The 18,373-nt window shown below is 50.4% G+C and overlaps 1 protein-coding gene across 1 annotated transcript in view; it reads left to right on the forward strand.

Moving 5' to 3' along the window:
• Nucleotides 1-17,682, forward strand: part of SSH1 (slingshot protein phosphatase 1) — a 34,727-nt gene extending 17,045 nt beyond the window's left edge. Inside the window, exons 3-15 of the mRNA XM_030501239.1 lie at nucleotides 442-545; nucleotides 1,926-1,990; nucleotides 2,717-2,838; nucleotides 4,866-4,934; nucleotides 5,338-5,403; nucleotides 6,661-6,855; nucleotides 7,095-7,188; nucleotides 8,296-8,424; nucleotides 9,489-9,535; nucleotides 10,387-10,533; nucleotides 11,147-11,347; nucleotides 12,211-12,841; nucleotides 13,300-17,682. Coding sequence (XP_030357099.1) covers nucleotides 442-545; nucleotides 1,926-1,990; nucleotides 2,717-2,838; nucleotides 4,866-4,934; nucleotides 5,338-5,403; nucleotides 6,661-6,855; nucleotides 7,095-7,188; nucleotides 8,296-8,424; nucleotides 9,489-9,535; nucleotides 10,387-10,533; nucleotides 11,147-11,347; nucleotides 12,211-12,841; nucleotides 13,300-14,577 — 3,148 coding nt within the window. The 3' untranslated portion in view covers nucleotides 14,578-17,682. The remainder of the gene's footprint in view (nucleotides 1-441; nucleotides 546-1,925; nucleotides 1,991-2,716; nucleotides 2,839-4,865; nucleotides 4,935-5,337; nucleotides 5,404-6,660; nucleotides 6,856-7,094; nucleotides 7,189-8,295; nucleotides 8,425-9,488; nucleotides 9,536-10,386; nucleotides 10,534-11,146; nucleotides 11,348-12,210; nucleotides 12,842-13,299) is intronic.
• Nucleotides 17,683-18,373: the final 691 nt, after the last annotated feature.

Here is an 18,373-nt window from a genome sequence, read left to right on the forward strand (position 1 = left end):
AGCACTTTATGGTTGTATGTTCTTGGGTTTGCATTCCAAAGAGATCTCAAGAACTGGAATGGGTAGGAACTGATTGACTCGGAACCTGATCCTCAGTCATCTTACAGGTCTAAGCCTGTAAAAAGTCCTACTCTTTACTGGTTTTAAGTTGCAGTGTTTGATAATCAAGTGATAAAGTCATTTCCAGCCCATGACAGCTCAGGCAAGTATCTCCTGCAATGGCCAAGTAATAAAATGTTGGTGGAAAATGACACATGAATAAGCCATGATTAATCCTGGAGCCGTGCCGTGCAAGTGGCAGGATAACTTTGGGAACAGCTTCTCATGGCAAAACCCTGCTGCAGCTTAGAGAGGGGAAGCTCTTCCTTCCCTAGGCACAGACCTGAGCATGCCTTTTGCTGGGGTTTCCTTTGGTTGACTTCTCTGTCCTTTGTTTTCCAGCCTGAGCGAGAGCTTTTTCATGGTGAAAGGTGCAGCCCTCTTCTTGCAACAAGGAAACAGCTCCCAGGGCCAGAGAAGTCTCCAGCATCCTCACAAACATGCAGGTAGTGGATTCAGTCACCTACTGAACCTCTTCTTGCTTCACTGCTGAGCCAGGAGGTCTGTGCTGAGTGTGTATCCCTGTTTTCCGCAGCCGTAGATGAAGGAATATCCCTTGTGCTTCAGTGGTTTGGTCTTTGCCTTCCCCTTCAGCCTGTGGGGAGGGAAACTGGATGGACAGAGTCACAGGGCTCTAGCACCTCTAATGTAGGTCCTGATTCAGCACAACAGGGGCATTTCTCCAAGTGCTCTCCCAGCCTCCAGTCATCTGAAGGTTGGGACTTTGGTGCCAGCATTCGTTCTTTTGAAACTCCCTGTTGCTGGTTTTGTTTGCTGTTGCTGGTAAGAGCAAGGAATGTTTTAATAGGATTTGGATCTCTGGATAGACATACGTTACTGAGCTCCCTATATTCCTGGTTTCAGGAAAATCCCCTTTTCAGTTAACTCGTCACTACCTGGCCCCTAAGAGTTTGTCGTGGTTTAAGAGCAGCCCGTCCTTCTTCCCCAGTCCCCTCCAGTGTGCCAAACGTGTGGGAAGACATGGTGGGGAGTTGTGTGATGAACATATACGGGGATCAATAAGCAGATGGGGGGTCAGGAAGGTGGATTCTACTCATCCTGTGGCTTTATGCCTTCTGTCCGTGACAGCTCTGGAATAAGTGATCACTGGGAAAGCAGAAAGATGATCATCAGGGCTTTTGGGGAGCAGGAGCATGTGGGAAAGGCACAGTGTGGTACTGTGTGCCCGCTGCTTGGTAAACACTCCAAGCACAAAGAGGGTATTTGAATGCCAAGCTTGGCTTTGGGTTTCTTTAATTGTCAGCAATTTCATATACCCAGCAAACATCCTACGGAAGGAATTTTATCTTGCATGGAAAGTTATGAGTGCATTACTGAGTTATTAGATGTGGACTGGGTTTGTTTTCTTGTAGATTCCTTGTTCCTTTCGCTTGCTTTCACCAAACAGAAATGAACCCGCTGCTCCAGAGCCTAAGGGACTCGCTGCATGAGCAGCACTTTGTTTGAGATAGAAGGGATCCATCACCTCCCAAGCAGTTGTTCCTCCTGCCTCTTCCTCCCTTCTGCCCATATCTTTGTCTTCTCTGAGATGCTGTAATAGGAAGAGTATCATGATTTGTGTCTGTCATAGATGGTCTCAGTATATCTGGTACCTTCCAAATACTGTATGGTTGAGTTCTCACGCAGCCAGATAGTGCTCATGAAGAGGCTCAGTTCTGTTAGTATCTCTGGTTCAGCAAAGTTAATTGGCCTTCCTTAAATGGTATTTTTTGACTTAAGAACATCCAATTTCATGAAAGTTCAAGACTCTCAATTGTTAGTGCAGTGAGAGACCCTTTCTGATGATTTCTCTGCTTTCTGTGCAGGTGATTTGCCCCAGCACCTCCAGGTGATGATCAACCTCCTTCGCTGTGAGGACAGGATCAAACTGGTAAGAAAAGATGCATTTTCCTGCTCTCCTTTCTGTTGGAGGCATTTGAAACAGACCTGTAGAAGTTCATGAAAGGCATTGGCAAATCCTAGGTTTTCCTGTCCACTCTTTTTGCCCTGGTCCTTGCATCCAGGTACTGAGTTGGGGCAGGAAACTGATCTGTTTGAAGTGTGGCTTTTTTGTTAGATTTGATGTTCCAGTCAACTGAAAGACACTAACACAAGAGAGAGGAACTTTCTGATGCTAGTGGACACCCTGAAGTCAGTCTTGAAATTGCACCCAAATGGGGTTGGGCTTTCTTTTCAGGAAACCTGCAGAGGCTGTGGAAGTCACTGCAGAGAAGCTGGTGTCAGTTATCTCCTCCAGCATCACTAACATACTTCACTAAAGGCTTGTGAGCAGGAGAATCCTCTGAGCCTGTTTGCAGTTCAGTGCATGACCAATGTTATTCCTGACTTTCTAGTTGAACCTCTTTAGAACAAATCTCCAGGTTACATTTTGTAGTATTTCTCTGAACTGGGGCAGGTAATCCAGGCTAATCTCTCCGGCCAATGGCAAGTCAAACTGGCAACGAGCCTTGCTGGAAGATGGATTGTCTCTCCCTGTGTCTTTTGTACTGCAGCTAAATAAAGCTTTTGGGTACAATTGCACCCTAAAAACCCGAGGCAGCAATGGAAGCAGTGGTTATCCAGGGGCTGTTTGCAGAGCTTGCTGACCTTTCCCTAGGCTGTCCGGTTGGAAAGCGTGTGGACAGACCGAGTGCGGTACATGGTGGTTGTGTACAGCAGCGGGCGGCAGGACACCGAAGAGAACATTCTGCTGGGGGTGGATTTCTCCAGCAAGGAGAGGTATGTCTGAGGCAGGTTGTCAACACCAAACTGTCCCCAGGCAGTTGGTTTACATGATTCTGCGAACTCTAGCAAGAGAAAGGAGAAGTGCTGAGTTTTCTGACCAGTTGTGGGGCTGAAAGGGAGATTTCTGATCCAGAAAGCTTTCATTCTCCTTGGAATCTCTTGGGCAGTTGTGGGCAAAGCGTTCACATGTAATCCATCTGTAGGGCTGTGGTATCTACCTCATCTGTGGTAGTTGGCTGTCTGCTCACTTCAGAATGCTCTTACAGACACATTTACAAAACTGGAACTTATTCTATCCCCCAGACTTCACGTCTGTTGATGCTATGAAGCAATGGGGCTTTTGGGTGGGTGGCTTAGTTGCCAAAAAACAATACTGCAGAAGTACCTCCAAAACCAACAAACAAATGTGTCAGTAATGAACTGTTTCTTTTGTCCAGCTGATAAGAGCACATAGTATTTTGAAAGGCAAATAAAATATTTTGTTATCACAGACCCTCTCACATTATTCCAGTTTTAGGTGAGCAAATCAAGGCAGAAAAGCTCTTGGCCCAGAGACACGGGGCTGGCTTGGCAGAGCTGGAGTTAGAAGGCAGAGCTGCAGCCTGTTGTTCCTGTTCTCCCATGGTTTAGCAGGCTGCCATGCTGTGCTGGTGCAGCCAGTGTGGGGTTTGTTGTCCCTCTGGAAAACCTTAGTGGTTTTAAGGAGAAGGGGGGAGCTCTTGCACTGTAGGGAGACCTGTAGAGAAACTCACGGCTGTGCCTCCCTGATAAGATTATTGTCACTGGTGTTGCTGCCTCTTGTATCTGTGGTTAAATTGCTGCTGTTAGTGTGAGAGAGGAAACTCTAATGTAGCGTTTCCTAATGGCACGGTGAATGTTGCTGTGTCATCTTCAAACCTGAACCAACCTTGCAATAATTTGCTGGTGATTATTGAGACAAGAGGAAAGATGGAAAAGTTGTGACAAATCCATTCTAACTGTGAGGTTTGCTGCCATGTCACCCCTGTAAGCCCAAGCCTTTGTTAATTAAGGGTAAGTCCCGTGCATAAAGAAGTCAGTTAGCATTAGTGACTTCATTGAGTGAGTCTGTGGCTCTGTGCTGGGGCTGAAATGTCACTGCTGAGCTGTAAGTGTCCTCACTGCTGACAGTTGGACTAGTCAGGCGCTTTTGTGGGCTTTATTCCTTTCGCATATGTGTAATAAAACCCACTTTTTCTTGCAAAGCTCTGCAGTGCATTGTCCACATGTACGTTCAACTGGTCTATCAGATCCTTTCATCTGCTATAGAAAGGAGCTGAAGGCTTAAAAATAGAAAAGAACAGAACAAAACCCGAATTCTTTAACTGGCTCTTGCTGTCTGCATCCCAGTTTCCTTTAAAACTTTAATATCTCAGCCACTTAATTATTTACTGTGAAAGTTACTGGCCCCCGTTATAGTTCAGTTTTCTTGCCAGATTGAAATGAAAGTGTTCTTTTGGGGTAGGTAAAGTCATAAAACCCGGTTTTATCTTTCCTACCAGCCCAAGTGATGAAGTGAAAATCGAACACTGAGAAAGGCCCCTGGGGTCCTCTCCGGAGCAGGCAGGCGGCTGCTCTGCCACCCCCAGGGCTTGTGTTTTGAGCTGAGTCTCTGCAGCCAGATCCCTGAGATCCGCTTCTGTGTCCTGCTGGGGAACTGCCTGGCACTGGGCTTGTGATGGGGAGAGCAGGAAGGGTGATGGGGCTCACGCTGCAGAGCTTCGTGGCAGGCTCTGGAGCAGAAGAGCTGGAAACACTGATCCTTGCTTCTGTGATGTTTCTCCTGCTCTGTGGAGCAATCAGCAGGCTCATAGCAGAGTAGACCCTTAGCCTTCAGCTGGTGGTCTCCTTGTGTTGTGCATTTGATGGCCTAAGGCATTACTAGGAATTACTAGAGCAAGACTTGAGGGTTTTAAAAATTAAAGAGTATTAATAATTAAGGGTATTGGCGTGACCTCATTGTGGCCTATATTTAACATCCCGTATAACAATCTCTCTTCCAGTAAGAGCTGCACCATAGGAATGGTTCTGAGGCTGTGGAGCGACACTAAAATCCATCTTGATGGTGATGGGTAAGAAACCACATTAAAAGGATAAATGTGAATGTCCTTCCCTACTTGGGGGCTGCTCAAGGAGAGATTCTCCGTCACCTCACAAATGAAGTTCCAATTTTGGATTCATGGCTGCAGTCCTCTTATTCAGACAGTGAGGTTTTTGTCTTGCTGCCCTCAAACTGCTGGGTGGAACCTGTGGTACCCAGTGAATACTCCCTGAAATCCCACTCGAGGGGTGGAACTCCCATTCCTGGGAAAGGTGTCCACTTGCCATTCTTATCTGGGAGGATGCTGGAAAATCAGTGACAGAAATTCTCATCCCTGATCCTTTTTGACCATGCCCCTTGCAGTAGCTGTTTGTAGAGTGCAGCTTGTGAGGAGCAGTTTCTGACTCTTGGTTTTTGCCTCCTCTCTCTGTTAGTGGCTTCAGCGTGAGCACTGCAGGGAGGATGCACATCTTCAAGCCAGTGTCGGTGCAAGCCATGTGGTACGTGTGTTTTAATTGGCTTTATTGAGAAAGAGACTCGTTTCTGTGAGTAAATTAAAACCAAACTGCATTTAAGCACTGTCTGTAACTGGTGTTTAGTGAGCTGCAGCAGAGATGCTGCTTCCCTGTGGCAGCAGGTACCAGTGCTGTAAAGGACTGAGAATACTGATCCAAAACCAGGATCTTGTGCTTGTTCAGAGCAGTTGTGGGCTCTTCAGTATAAGGGAAGTGGCACTGAATAGGAAAGACCACCTCGAAGTCATCAGGCTGCAAACTCAATCTTTCCCCTCTCTGCATATGTTTGACTGGCTGAAGGAGGAGCCTCAGGACCCGTTGCCAATCCGATGGCATTCCCTGTGTTCTGCCTCGTTGCTGGGGTTCCTGCCGCACGGAAACTTTCCACCCCGGGTGCCTGTTCACCTTTCAGCTCCTGTCACCCCTCCCTTGAGCAGGGATTCCAAAACACTGAAGCAGAGGTGGCTGAATCAGCAGCAGATCTGCCAGCAAATTCCTCCTTGAAGAGGCTGCTCCCCATCCCCGTGCAGAACAAACGCATCTCTCTTGGTCTGGACAGTTGGCTGGCTCCTCTAGGAGCATCCAGAGATCCCTGGCTTTGCTGTGTCTGATAGGGAAAAGATACAGATGCAGAGAAGGGTGTCGTGATAGGGATGATTGGGTACAGAAACAACTGAAACTCTTGTTCCTGTCACTTTTGAACTCGGCCCCTCCTGTTGGCAGCCTCAGATGTGGTTAATGTGTTCAGTACAATGACATCTTTGGAGTGAGAACCTTAAAAAAAGAAAAATGTGAGGAGGGAAGGAAGGAAAAAGTAATGTTAGGATTTGCAAAAACAAATGACCCAATCTGGGCCTTGTCCCTGGAGCATGTCAGGGGCCAAGAATGCTGGTAAATATGCATCTGACTCCTTGCTGAAGGTGCTTTGAAAATTGTCCATGTTCTTTATTTTCCTTTGGTCTGGTTTCACAAGTTCACTAATGATTAGATCCCAGAGCGACTTGTGCCTTGGGCTTGCCTGTTAATCAGGACAAGATTTTGGCCACTGCCTTGGACTGGCTCTTGAGAAGGGCTCCAAAGGGCAGTTTGTGCCCTCTTTGAACTCTGATGCAAAAAATCTGCTGCTCTCACAAAGCAACAAACTGCTGAAAATCTTGATTTTTCGCTGTGATAATCACTCAGATCCTGCTCTGTCTGTCCCTGCTGCTCACATCTGTGCATATTTGTTCTCCAAACTTGCAGGTCTGCTTTACAGATCCTCCACAAAGCCTGTGAGGTGGCGAGAAGGTACAACTACTTCCCAGGCGGGGTGGCCTTGGTGTGGGCCACGTACTATGAAAGCTGCATCAGCTCGGACCAGAGCTGCATCAATGAGTGGAACGCGATGCAGGACCTGGAATCCACCCGCCCCGACTCTCCAGCGCTGTTTGTTGACAAGTTAGTTCTGAATTTTATTAGAAGTTGGCTTGGCTCGTGAGAGGAATCTCCCCTTTTCTCTCTTCTTCCTCCAGTGGTTCATTTCCTTTCTTTTCTCCAAGTCTTCAAATGTTTTTCTTCCATGATTCTCATAAAAATCACTTGGAATCCAAGTCTTTCCCACCATTCCTGCACTGTACGAGTTGCAGCCTGTGTTTATTGCCAGCTTGGAGACAACATCCTCTCCTTTTCCTTTCCAGGCCAACTGAAAGGGAACGAACAGAGCGGCTCATTAAAGCCAAACTCCGGAGCATCATGATGAGCAAAGACCTGGAAAATGTCACTTCCAAGGAGGTAAATATAATTCCTGCTTTCTCATTCTTCCTGCTAGACTGCTTTTCCAGGGAGTGCTGCACTGCTGAAGAGACACCATATGACGAGGTGTCACTGGCTTCTGAGTGTGTGTTTGAAAGGCTCTGCTCTTTGGCTGTGATTTGAATACCTCTCTTTCCCAGCAGGGAGATCGGGGTAGTGCCACATCCATGTCATTTTTCACAACCTTAGTAACAAGTGTATGACTTCCAAGTCACAGTGCCTGGTTCTTTGCCAGCCAAGTGGCACTGGAGGTGATGCCTGCGTGGCAGTTGGGTTGTAGCACAGGTGGGTATGCCCAAGCAGTGGCTTTGTAGACACTCGGTGCATCCCTCGGGTGACACGAGCAAAGGCAGCACTCCCAAAAGCTGCAGCTGGTGGGTTGAGGCCTTACAGCTGTGTTGGATGAGTGATCTTCACTTGCTCGTGGACAGTGCAGAGCAGAGTACGAGCCTTCCTTTGGCTTCCTGGCTTCATTTTAAGGTTTTATCTTCTTTGTTCCTGAACGAGTGTCAGAGGGGCTTGCAGGCAGCATTTTGCTCGTGGGTTTATGGGTGGAAAATCACAAGTCAAGGCTTAAGCTAGTTTGGGTCCATCCCGCAGGCTGGTGTAAATACGTCCAGCCGCAGTGCAGACAGATTCAAAGCAAATAGAAATAGTTCTTCTGGGTTTGGGTTTTTGTTTTTCAAGGGAGGCTGTTAACATGCAGGGCTTTCCTTCCTAAGCTTAGCACTGAAGGCTTCAGCTACTCTCTTGTGTAACAGCAGTGCTACAAGTTGTAGGCGTAAGCTGAGAACTCCTCAGTCTGTGTACGTGTTCCTAACGCTTGGTGCAGTCAAGATGCTTTGATTTTCCTGCAGGAATTTTCCATGGTGGGGTCAAACAAGGTTGTGCTGCTTTGCTTTGCCCCTTCCTGAAGCTGAGGGGCAGGGAGAGGGCTCTGTGTCCATGTCCTGGTGTTTTGAAATGGGAAAGCACTGGAAATCTCTCTCTTCACCAGTGCTGCTGCTGCCATTATTCACTCCTTGCAGATGTTTCTATTGGACAGACAATGATTCTAGGTGGCATCCTTTGTTTTCTGCTCTGCAGATACGAAATGAGCTGGAGAAACACATGAACTGCAACTTGAAGGAATTCAAGGAATTCATAGACAATGAAATGCTGCTTATCCTGGGTCAGATGGACAAACCATCTCTCATTTTTGATCATTTATATCTGGTAAGCTGCTGGGTTTGGAGCTGTGGGATAGCAGGAGGCTCAGTGGGAGTGAGCTAAGAAACGATTGGGTTTAGAGCAAGCTGGATTTGGTGTCAAGGCTGACTTGTGCTTTATGAGCCCTTTTTTTCTAGCTACGTTGTTGATTCTGGGCCTTGATAGAACAGTTTTCTGGCAAGCTGATCCTGTCTCAGGACACAGCACAGCTCAAGTTCTCTCTGTGCACGTTCATTTTCTATTTCTAGCAATGGAGATTTTTCTTTTGCAGCAAACAAAAGGCCTGGCTGGGGCTGCAGCCGTTTGCTCTTGGGCTCTGGTTGAGGTCACTGCATCTTGGCTAAGCGTGTGAGGTTCTGTAGCATGGCCAGAGCTATGTAAAGACCGAGGCTGAAGGTGATGTCCCAGCTTGTGCAGAAGCAAAGGACGGCCTGTGTTTCATCTAATCTTTTGCCACTAGATGGTACTCCAAGCAAAAGCAGGCTCTGCCATCTGGAACAAAGACTTGCTGGAGATGGACACATTTGTGCCCGTTATGCTTGGGTCTTTTTTCTTATTACAGTTCTGGAGAGAGGCAGAGGAAATGCTCAGCTTTGAGAGCAAAACCTGCTTTTGAAACCCTTTTTGGCTTTCTGGTTTGCAGCTACTGGGGGGATCCGTAGCTGCAAACCACCCCCACAGGTTTCAGGATTTGCCTCGGTTCTCATGTACCTGTGATCCCAGTCATACCACACATAGTCACTTGCTTCTCCTGCAGTATTTATCTCTGTGTTTAAAAATCCAGAGTGGGCAGGGGCAGTGATTTGGGATGTGCTCAACCACACAACACTGGCCTAGAACTAGCTCCTCAGGGGAGATGTAATGCCCTTGTCCCCTCCTTCAGGAAGTCCCTGCGTGTCAGGCAGGACCCCTCTGTGCTGAGCAGCAGCACTGCCTGCCCTGTGCCATATTCCAGAGGCTGTTGCCAGTATTTCAGCTAAGGAAGATGGTCCAGGCTGGGAATTGCAGAACCTTAGGGAAAAGGGATGCTCGCGTGCTCCTTTGAAATGTGTGTTTTGTGGCTGTTGCAGGGCTCCGAGTGGAATGCCTCCAACCTCGAGGAGCTGCAGGGCTCAGGGTGAGTACTGACCTTCCAGGCACCAGCCTTAGACTGTGAAACCTCCAGTTGTTTGCTTTCAACTTAGGTTCAGGTCTCTTGAGATGACATATGGCGTTTGTAGACAGTAGGGATGAGTTTGGGCCTGTTCTCAACAGCATGGGTAACTCACCATCAGCTCCTCGGTGGGGAAATCTTTCCCACCTCATTTCTATCAATAACATGTGGAGTGAAAATAACAAAACTTCGTGTTTGTGAAGTACATCAAGATCTCTGAAAACCCCTCCAACGTGTAGCAGCTGAGTGTGAAATGCCCACCCGTGATGTTGTGTCGGGTGTGAATTCCTGCAGGCTGCAGAACAGCAAATAATACAGCACTGAGCTTAGGGAAAAAACTCTATCTAAATGGAGCAGAGCTTCCTGTGAATGAGCAATCTGCACCTCACCTGCCCGGGCAGGCACTGCAGGGCTCTGTCACCACGCTCTCATCACCACGCCACCACTTGGCTTCATTTACTTTCATGCTTTTTGGCTGAGGGAGAATTTTGCATATAAATATTTGCTGCTTGCCCAAGGCACACACCAACCATGAGGTGAGAACCTGAAAACATTGCTCGACAGCACAGAGAAGCTGTGGCTGCCCCATCCCTGGCAGTGTTCAAGGCCAGGTTGGACACAGGGGCTTGGAGCAACCTGCTCTAGTGGAAGGTGTCCCTGCCCGTGGCAGGGGGTTGGAGCTGGAGGGGATTTAAGGTCCCTTCTAACCCAGATCAGGCTGGGATTCTGTGGTACTTCATGGCCTTCATAGTGTGCATCAGTTCCTCTTTCACAACCGTGGCATTTCAAGTCTGTTTTCTTTGTGTTCTCCCCAGCATTGACTACATCTTGAATGTGACCAGGGAAATTGATAACTTCTTCCCTGGTTTGTTTGCGTATCACAACATCCGAGTGTACGACGAGGAGACAACAGACCTCCTGGCTCACTGGAACGAGGCCTACCACTTCATAAACAAGGCCAAGTAAGTGTGCTGGGGACTGTGACTTGTGTGAGGGCACATCCGAGCCGTGCCCTGTGTGCTTCATGCAGCATGGAGCTGAGCCCTCCCTGAATCCAGGGAGGATGCATCCCTGGAACTTCCCTGTGCCTTGTCTCTTCCTGTGCTGGCATTACCCTGCTCCTAGCCAATGATGATATTATTATTATTGCTATTATTATTATCAGAAGGGAACAAGGATATTTCCTCTTCCCAAGCTCTGGAAATGCTTCAACACATCATGTTGGACTAGCCCCCGCTGTCTCCTCAGACAAGAGATGGTGACGGAGCCCATCAAACCCTGCTGGGCTTTTCCACTCAGGTTGTTCCTGCTTATCCCTGTATCCAAAGATTTGGCAGGCAGGAGGCTTCATGGTGATCTCTGAAATGGCAGCATGGCTGAGGCCGCTCTTCCCTAACTCCCAACTTTTCTGCAGAGAGATGGTTCTCACAGCTTACTCAACCCAACAATGCTTCCGACCTGCTGAGCTGTGGTGTTATGGTGGTCAGGAGGAGACAGTGCTGTCCCTCTGCTGTGTAACAGCAGATACCATAACCAGAAGGTGAGATGAGTGTTTTCCTGTTTGTCCTCCTGCAGGAAGAACCACTCCAAGTGCCTGGTGCACTGCAAGATGGGGGTGAGCCGCTCGGCGTCCACCGTCATCGCGTACGCGATGAAGGAGTTTGGCTGGTCACTGGAAAAGGCCTATAACTACGTGAAGCAGAAGCGCAGCATTGCAAGGCCAAACGCAGGCTTCATGAGGCAGCTGCTGGAGTACGAAGGCATTTTAGATGCGAGGTAAGGCGGCAGGAGGAACAGAAAGGTGACTTGCAGGAAGCAAAGGGGCTAATTTTAGACAACCTCATGTTTTTCTATCACAAACTATGTGATTTGCAACAGGTTTTGTCTGTCTGGCACACGCATGTGTTGTGCTCAGTGCTGTAGTCTGAAGGGTCCTCTTTAGAAGGGCAGATACAGAAGCCTGGGCTAATGGTGTTTTCCTAAACCTTCTCTGTGCCAGGCCTCCCTGGGTGGAAATTAGCTGTCTTCCAGGGAGATCTGCTCTGGTTTGATGCAGTGCGAGTTCCTCTGCGTGTGGGAAGTGTGCTCGTGTTCCTCAGCAGCCAGTACTGTTCAGCAAAACATTGTTCTTGGTTGATGAGGCAGAACTGAGCTCGGGCAGTGTGGGAAGCAAATCATGTGCAGGTCTGGGTGACCATGCCAGTCACAAGTCTTTGTCATCGCAAGCACTCTAGTATCAAATAGGGGTTTCTGCATGCTCTGCTTGGCCTCTGCTCTGCTGGGGGAAGAGGAGGAAGATTTGTCACTTTAGTTTAGTGGGAACTGTGCCATGAGACGTGCAGAGATGTTGGTTCAGAGTGCTTTGCTCTGATGGGGGTCTCTGTGCCCCTCTGCCCTGAAGAACTCTTCCCATTGTGGGTGCAGTGCAGGACTAAGAGTCTGCTGGGCTAAAGATACCTTGGAGTGGGCAGATGAGGGACAAAACCCTGATGCTGAAGACGGCTTTGTCCAAGTGGGACTGTAGGGCTGGCCCCAGTGGGCAGCATTTCAGTTCTGGGTTGTGGACGGGGAGGGGTATTCCTGGAGCTGAGCATCCTCCAGTTTGACGATGGTCACTTGTGTCTTTGTCCTTTCCCCAGCAAGCAGCGCCACAACAAGCTGTGGAAGCAGCAGGCGGAGAGCAACCTGCCCCCCAACACGGACGGCACCACGGGGTCGAGTGACTTCCTCCTGGAGAGCTTGGACATCGACCTGGAGAACCGCCTGGCTGACCTGGACATGCCTTCACAGTCGGCGTACCTGGACAACCGCGCCGGCACCGACGTGTCCGTGGGCTTTAACTACTGCTTCCGCCGCCTCTCGGACACGCTGCTGGAGAACAAGATTCCCAGTGACAGGGAGGGCTTTTTCCCTGTGGAGGAGCTGGAGCGGGATGTGCTTGCGGAGCGCACTGCCTCGCTGGTGGGACAGCATCCATCTGCGCCGTTGGAGGGTAGGATGCTGGAGACAGCAAAAGCCCTGGAGACCGCAGAGCCGCTGGCAGAGCTGAGCAGCTTCTGTGAGAAGGAGGCAAAGAAGAAGCTGGATTTCAGCCCCCGGAAGGGGAGGATAGTGCTGGGCCCCGGGGACCACAGGGAGGACTCTGTCAGGGAGGAAAATCCAATGGAGAAGTGGAAGCGGCGCTTGTCCATGCACAAGGAGGAGAGCAGGCTTAATAGAGAGAACTTGAATAACAACAACAGCAAAAGGAGTTGCCCAGAGGATTTTGAGGTGCGTATGGAGGTGAAATGTAGGTGATTAGCATGGCTGACTCTGCTGCGAGTGAAACTGCTCTTCTCATCTTCATAGCACAGTTTCATTTGACTTGGATAAAGCCTTTCATTCCATGATGAGCCGCTTCCTTTTCGAAGTGCTTCTGAACATGGCTTTGCTTGCCCAAGCTATGGAGTTAGATGCCAGAGAGAGCGCACACATGTGAGCGCCCTATAAACCGCTTGGGGCAACTTGCATGACCATCACCTGGACGGGTAGGTACTCTTCCATTGGAGATGCTGTCTGCTGAGAAAGTAAGTGGTCTTTGTTCCTGCTGCAGGGCCTTAAGAGAAGTGGAAATGGGCTTTGTTTCCAGTCTGCTTGGCTGTAATGAGATCTTGTGCTCTGTGCCTCTCTGCTGATGGCTGATGTCCGGTTATGTGTGCCTTTAGCTGTACCTGTTTTCTCTTTTGCAGCACGATGCTGTGTTTGGGATCCTCAGTAAGGTGAAGCCTTCCTACCAGTCCTGCGCTGACTGCATGTACTCCTCAGCTGGTTTGTCCCCGGACTCCTTTGGGGAGCAGTGTGAGAAGCTGAACCCCGGCACCGCGCGTCGCAGCACCGCCACCATCTGCACGCAGCCAGCCTTCCTCTCCCACATCAACTCCAACTTGGCAGAGCACCTGCCCAGCAAGGCACGCTTGGAGGAGGCAATCAGAACTAAAACCAACGAGGCTCCGCTTCCTCTCTCGGCAGGAACTGGTGCTCTGGAGGCTGATGCTTGCAAATCACTCGATCAGCACTGCAGTGTTTTGGAGAAGGGAAAAGATGCACCAAAAACCCCGGTCAAAACTCTGCTGCCCAGGAGAAACTCTCACTGTGACAAGAGCCTCCTTAACGTGGAAGTGGTAAAAGAGGAGTCTCTAGCCAGAAAAGACAGCAAACCTACCAAGGATCTGAAGTACTTGTTCAGCAAAGACTTGGAAAAGCCAAGTGCAAACAGTTACTTGATGCAGCATCAGGAGTCTCTTATCCAGCTGCAGAAGGCAGGCCTGGTTAGGAAGCACACCAAAGAGCTGGAGCGGCTGAAGAGCCTGCCCTCGGATGCCTCATCCCTGCTCAGGGAGAGCCCCTTCGGCAGGGTGGACTCTGGCATCATGGAGGAGAGTGAGGATTTGATTTCACATCCCACCCTCGTGCCTCTCCTGGCACCAGCACCGCTGATACCTGAGGACGCAGAGAACAACGTGGAGAAGTCGGAGGTGAAGCGCGTCTTGGAGGGGAGCTCCCAGAAGACCTCCACGCCGGTGGCGTGCCGGCTGGAGCACACGAGCAGCTTCACCAAGGACTTCCTGAAGACCATCTGCTACACCCCGTCCTCCTCTCGCAGCTCCAACCTGACGCGCAGCTCCAGCAGCGACAGCATCCACAGCGTGCGGGGCAAGCCCGGCCTCGTGAAGCAGCGGACTCAGGAAATAGAGACCCGGCTGCGGCTGGCGGGCTTGACTGTGTCTTCCCCTCTGAAAAGGTCCAACTCTCTCGCCAAGCTGGGGTGTCTGAACCTGTCCTCTGAGGACTTATCCAGTGACATGGAGGTGTCAACCATAACGGACTCCAAAGAGGCCGTTTCCAGCGAGTCTTCCATGCTCTGTGAGCCACAATCCACGCTAAGGGGTGCAGACATCACCTCCAAGCTGGCAGCGAAGCCAGCGGTTGGAAACTTGAAGAACACGCTTTGGATGGGCAAAAGTTGATGCCTTCCGTGGGGGGTGCAGGGGATTTTGAGGGGTTTATGGCATTTGTTCGTTGCACCGATGCAGTTTATCATCTGACTCGCAGTAGTTCATCTGATGCCACCTCTTCGTCCCCCCCCTTGTACTCTAAGTGGGATGAAAAAAGCCCATAATGGGTCATGGTGAATGGCACAAGGGAAAATAAAATGTATTGCATGGCTTAGAAGAGGACCTTGTGTGTGAATCGCCCGTTGTCCTGCAGGATGCTCTTTCTAGTACTGTTTGCCAAGTATAATAATGTGGGTTTGTGTGTGTATATAGATAGATACTTGTGCTATTTATCTATCTATATATATAAAATGCTGAAATACTCTGTTTCAAAGACTCAAAAGAATTAGTCATGACTTTTTACAGAACAAACACAAGTCTCCGGTTAAAACAGGGCACTTATGGAAAAATCCTTAAAACGGTGACACGAACACTACCTCTGATCTTGCTGACTTTGAGTCTTGGGTTGTTGTTTGTCTTTTTTAAAGGCTTTTCCCACAATACTTCTGTTGTTTGAAGGTATTTCCTTGATGGGAACTGTAAAGGCCGAGAGGAGACAGAGGCTTTCCTGGCTCTGAAGTGAAGGAGTATCGAGCTGTGTTCGTGTTGACTCTGTGACCCGATGGCATTTGTCTTCACTGGGTGGATTGTCACAGCCTTGTGTTGGTGCTGGAGGGACCCCCAGGCTGTGTCACTGTCACGGGCTCCCATGGAGGGGTGTTGTGTTCTTTGGGTGTTGTTGCTGTCGTGGTTTGTAATGTCAGTGCTAATGATGAGCTTGGCCAGTAAGTGACCGTGGACCCCAGTGAAGCTTTGTGTGATGCTGTGTCAGTGTCGTGGATCCTTCATCGGGCTGTCGGGACACACTGAGGAGGGGCTGCTCTTTGGTGTCCCACGTGTTTGCAGTAGGTGATCGTGTCTCTCCTGATCGTTGCTGTTGGTTTTGGTAGGACAGTTCCTGTGTCCTGGGTTTGGGAAGCCCAGCGGGTTATTTATGCCGGGTGGCAGGAGCCTGGGTGGCCGCAGAGCCCGCGTGTACATGTCCCAGCCTCCTGCCAGGGGTGGCAGAACCATTAATCCTGCTCTGAGGAGGAGTTGTGCCTCCTCGGGTGAGCAGTCACAGAGAAATAGAGGCTCACTCCAACGAGAGAGGGATGTTGGAGGTGAGGGTGAGATCTCCCTGAGCTCTCCTTTCACAGGAGGGCAGCCAGGGGCTGCCCGTGCTCTCCCTCAGCGAGGTGCTCATGGTGCTCAACTGCCCCGTGCCAGGCCTGGCCACGTCAGGAGGGAAGAGCTTGGGAAGCGTGTTTGGGGATCATGCTCCAAACCTCGGTGCTCACCGAGTCCCAGCGAGCTCCCCATGTCTTCAGATCTCCATCAAAAGCCATTCTTAACATCCCCTCTGCGAGGTGGGGGTCACAGGGCTGCAGCAGTCGTGCTGAGTCTGTGGTAATCAGAAGTCCACTGTCTCCAGGCAGGGAGCCCTGTGGTTTCACTGTCCTAAATGCCCAGAGTTTACCTTTTTTCCCCACATTTTTATATTGTGTGAGGAATTGTCAGGGCTGGCAATCAGATAAATGTCCCTCCTTAAAGGGTCTGAAGTTGGATGTGTGTTTTTAGCTTGAGGCATCCTTCCCGTTCCACCCATGGAAGCTGGATTGAGGCAAGAGCTGCTGGACAAGGTGTGCGGGTCTTTGCTTCTAGGGCTGAGAAGATGCTGGGTCATGTTCAGCGTGAAACCCTCTGCTCCACGGCTGCGCTTCCAGATCTGCTGCAATAAACCTCCTGTATCTGTTCCATCTTCCCTGTCCTTGTTCCCTCCCGGATTCCCTCGGATGAAGGGGGCCCCATTGGGTGCTGCAGGGCTCAGAGCAGCCGCCTCGGAGGGGGTTTGTGCCTCCTGCTCCCAGCACGGCCTCATCACCCACCTCGGCTTGCCCCTTGTTGGCAGGGTTGCTTTTCTCTGCTATATGTTACACTGCAGCCGCTTCCCATTGCTGCCCGGCCACTGGGAGAACTGGGAGAGCTGGACTGGGATAACTTCGGAAGGATTCCATTAACTGATAGAAGCAAACGTGCATCTTTCCTCCCTGTTTCCTCCAGTGCCTGCTGGGTGCTGTGTACAAACCGCTGCTCTCCTGGGCTCTGACCCCCTTTGGCCTCGGCTCTGGCTGGACCAACCCCAGCCTGGGCTCGGGGCTGTGTCGTCGCGACGCTGTCGGGATAGAGGCTTGGTGGAGGGGCTCGGGAAGCACTCGTGTGCCATTTGGATGGGTTTGTAGCCAAACCTCCGACGCTTGCAGACTTCAGTAGAGTTGTTGCATGAGAAGGTAGATGTGTTCGTCCTCTCCCGCGTATTGTAACTGTTCTTTTCCAATGGAGTGCCTTAATACTAGTTTACAAATACTGTGTATTCACGCTGAGCTGTTACTCTGCTGTTTGCTGTTCTTTATGTTTCGGTGCTTTTGGTGTTTCCGGCGGCCGTGAGACCGTTGCTACTTCTGCAGATCCACATCTCGGCCCCGCTGAGCTCAAACCACTTCCCCCTGCCCTGTACATGGTGAAACCAAAGGGCTGTGGGCGACGCTGCTGCAGCACTTGCAGCTCCCAGTGCTCCCGTTTGATCTATGCATTGCTGCAGGAAGGGGACGGGGGGATCCAGGGAGACATCCCACCAACGTGGATCACCGGCTGTGAACCCAAACCCAGTCCCCTCCTGCCAGAGAACCCCAAATGCACAAAACTGGCACCTTATTCCAGCCCAGGTCTGTGTGGTAGCAATAGGCGTCCTCCCGACGGGATGCTCCGGGAGGTGATCCTGGTTATTCCATGAGCGCAGCCCCGGAGGAGGGGTGGGTGATGTTGTAGCTGTTCCAGTGCTGTACTCTGATAACAACCGTTCCTTTGACTTCATGGTGTTTCTGAATCCTGGTTTTATATCGAAACAAGCAGCATCTTTTGTACTGTACGAGGCATAATGCACTTTTTTTTTACCTTTTGGTTGTAAAATGGATTGTACATTTTATGTGCTTCTTGTGAGGAAAAAGAAATAAACCTTTTTGTTCTGTTTTCCTTTTATGAACGAGCTCTGCAGTGTTTGTGGAGGTGGGAAGGACTGAACCAGCCCCAGGGAACAAACCCCGCATGGTCGGAGCAGCAGCCGCCGCTGTTACCGTGTCCTCTCGTCCCATCTGATCCCATATTTTGGGGTCCCGGCTGGTTTCTGTCACCCTGAAGGCCAGGTCAGGAGGTGCCTTTGTCCCTTGTCCCTCTCGGTTGTGTCCTTGCGGCACTGGATGCGTTGCAGCTGCCCTGCTGGGATGGCGAGCACGAGGAACGCACCCGAGCTGTGGCACGGGCTCATGCATGGGGTTTGTAAGGGGAAAAAGGGAATGGCGTAGGAATACACAATTCCTGGAGGCAGGACTAGAACTGGAACGTGTGATTCACACCTGTAGGAGAGCCCAGGCTGGGTTTAAGGAGAAGCTGCTCCCGTTTGGGAGCGGATGTTGGCAGCGGAGCGTGTGGAAGCGCTGCCTGCTCCATGCTGAGCCCTCCCGCAGTGACACATGGGAAAGTGCTGTTTGGAGAGGGGCTCGGTGCTACCACAGGGACACGAGGGGTTAATTCCCACAGCCCCGCTCTGGTTCCCAGTGGGAAAGCCAAGACCTAAACCCCGGGATGCGGCTCTTTGCCGGTGCCGATGCTGCTGCTCCGGGATCCACCCGAGGTGGGAGCAGCCTTTCCCGGGCATCCACATTTTGCCTTT

The sequence above is a fragment of the Strigops habroptila genome, chromosome 11, assembly GCF_004027225.2.
Source record: "Strigops habroptila isolate Jane chromosome 11, bStrHab1.2.pri, whole genome shotgun sequence".
Taxonomy (NCBI): Eukaryota; Metazoa; Chordata; class Aves; order Psittaciformes; family Psittacidae; genus Strigops; species Strigops habroptila.